General features: G+C 49.3%; 1 protein-coding gene across 1 annotated transcript; it reads right to left on the minus strand.

Moving 5' to 3' along the window:
- Nucleotides 1–282: 282 nt before the first annotated feature.
- On the minus strand, nt 283–1,062 carry PEX11G (peroxisomal biogenesis factor 11 gamma; the record flags this gene model as incomplete). The annotated part of the gene is made up of 3 exons (XM_010181715.1): nt 283–508; nt 632–682; nt 884–1,062. Coding segments are annotated over 3 exons (456 nt in total), but the record flags the coding sequence as incomplete, so codon positions are not given.
- Nucleotides 1,063–1,065: the final 3 nt, after the last annotated feature.

Here is a 1,065-nt window from a genome sequence, read left to right on the forward strand (position 1 = left end):
AGGAAGGAAGGATGGAAGTGACTTTTTTTCCCTCCTCTGTTTTACCAGTCCTAGCAGATTTCTTGATTTTCAGAGGATTCGCCTGAAAGATTTCTCTGATGAAGAGCAATAAAAATTGTTAACTGTAAACAATCCTCTCTGTAAGAGACATCTTGACTGCAGCCCCAATTGCAGGACGCACAGAATTACAATAATTAACACCTAGGAGAGCCAAAATACACCCTACTGCGCTAAAGGTCATTTTACCATGTGAAAATTGCTCTTCTGAAGCTTAATTATGATTTATACAGCTTCAGAATTCCCTCCTCCAGACGCCTGGTAGATACCAATCAGGGAAGATATGGTCCCCAGGAGCCCTACTAACCACGGAGGAAAGCGTCCGGCCCAGAGAAATCCCGGAGGCAGCCAGTGGATTGCGTTGGAGAGGTCTGCTGCATCTGTGAGGATGCTCAAGACTTCAGCCTTCACCTGGGCTTTCACTTCATTTCGACTCAGAGGTGAAGACGTACTGGTGGAAGCAAAAGTAATATTAGCAATAGCTCATAACGTCATAATAATTAGCAATAGGTCATAAATCAGAACAGATATACTTAGGTTAAATTAGCTGCATAGCCAAGGAGGGAAATCATACCCCTTGTGCTGCCTCAGCTTCCTTCTTAACTGGAACAAAATTCTCAGGGATCTGAAAACAAGACAACAGAGTTATTTCTCCCATAGCATCGAGGAGGGGGGGGCAGTTCACTGCCATTAACCACACCTGTGAGGAAGAGTGCCCTTCTGTAGCGGAGATCATTTAGATCCCTGATTACAGGGAACACAGCTCCTTCCATGTCCATGTCCATCTCCTTCCCCCCGCAGACCACAGTCCCCCAGCCTGCCTTACCGCAGGATGCCCAGGAGCAGGGAGAAGGCCCAGAGCGCCGTGCTCAGAGTCCACCACTTCTGAGAGCGGAGGCGGATGAGGCCGATGTCAGCCGCCCACGCGACGTGTTCACAGGGGTAGTAGAGCTGGTTGGCCAGGTTGCAGAGCACCGACAGCCCCCGCACCAGCCCGTCCTCGTCCTA

Source organism: Mesitornis unicolor, unplaced genomic scaffold (genome assembly GCF_000695765.1).
Source record: "Mesitornis unicolor isolate BGI_N332 unplaced genomic scaffold, ASM69576v1 Scaffold52593, whole genome shotgun sequence".
NCBI lineage: Eukaryota > Metazoa > Chordata > Aves > Mesitornithiformes > Mesitornithidae > Mesitornis > Mesitornis unicolor.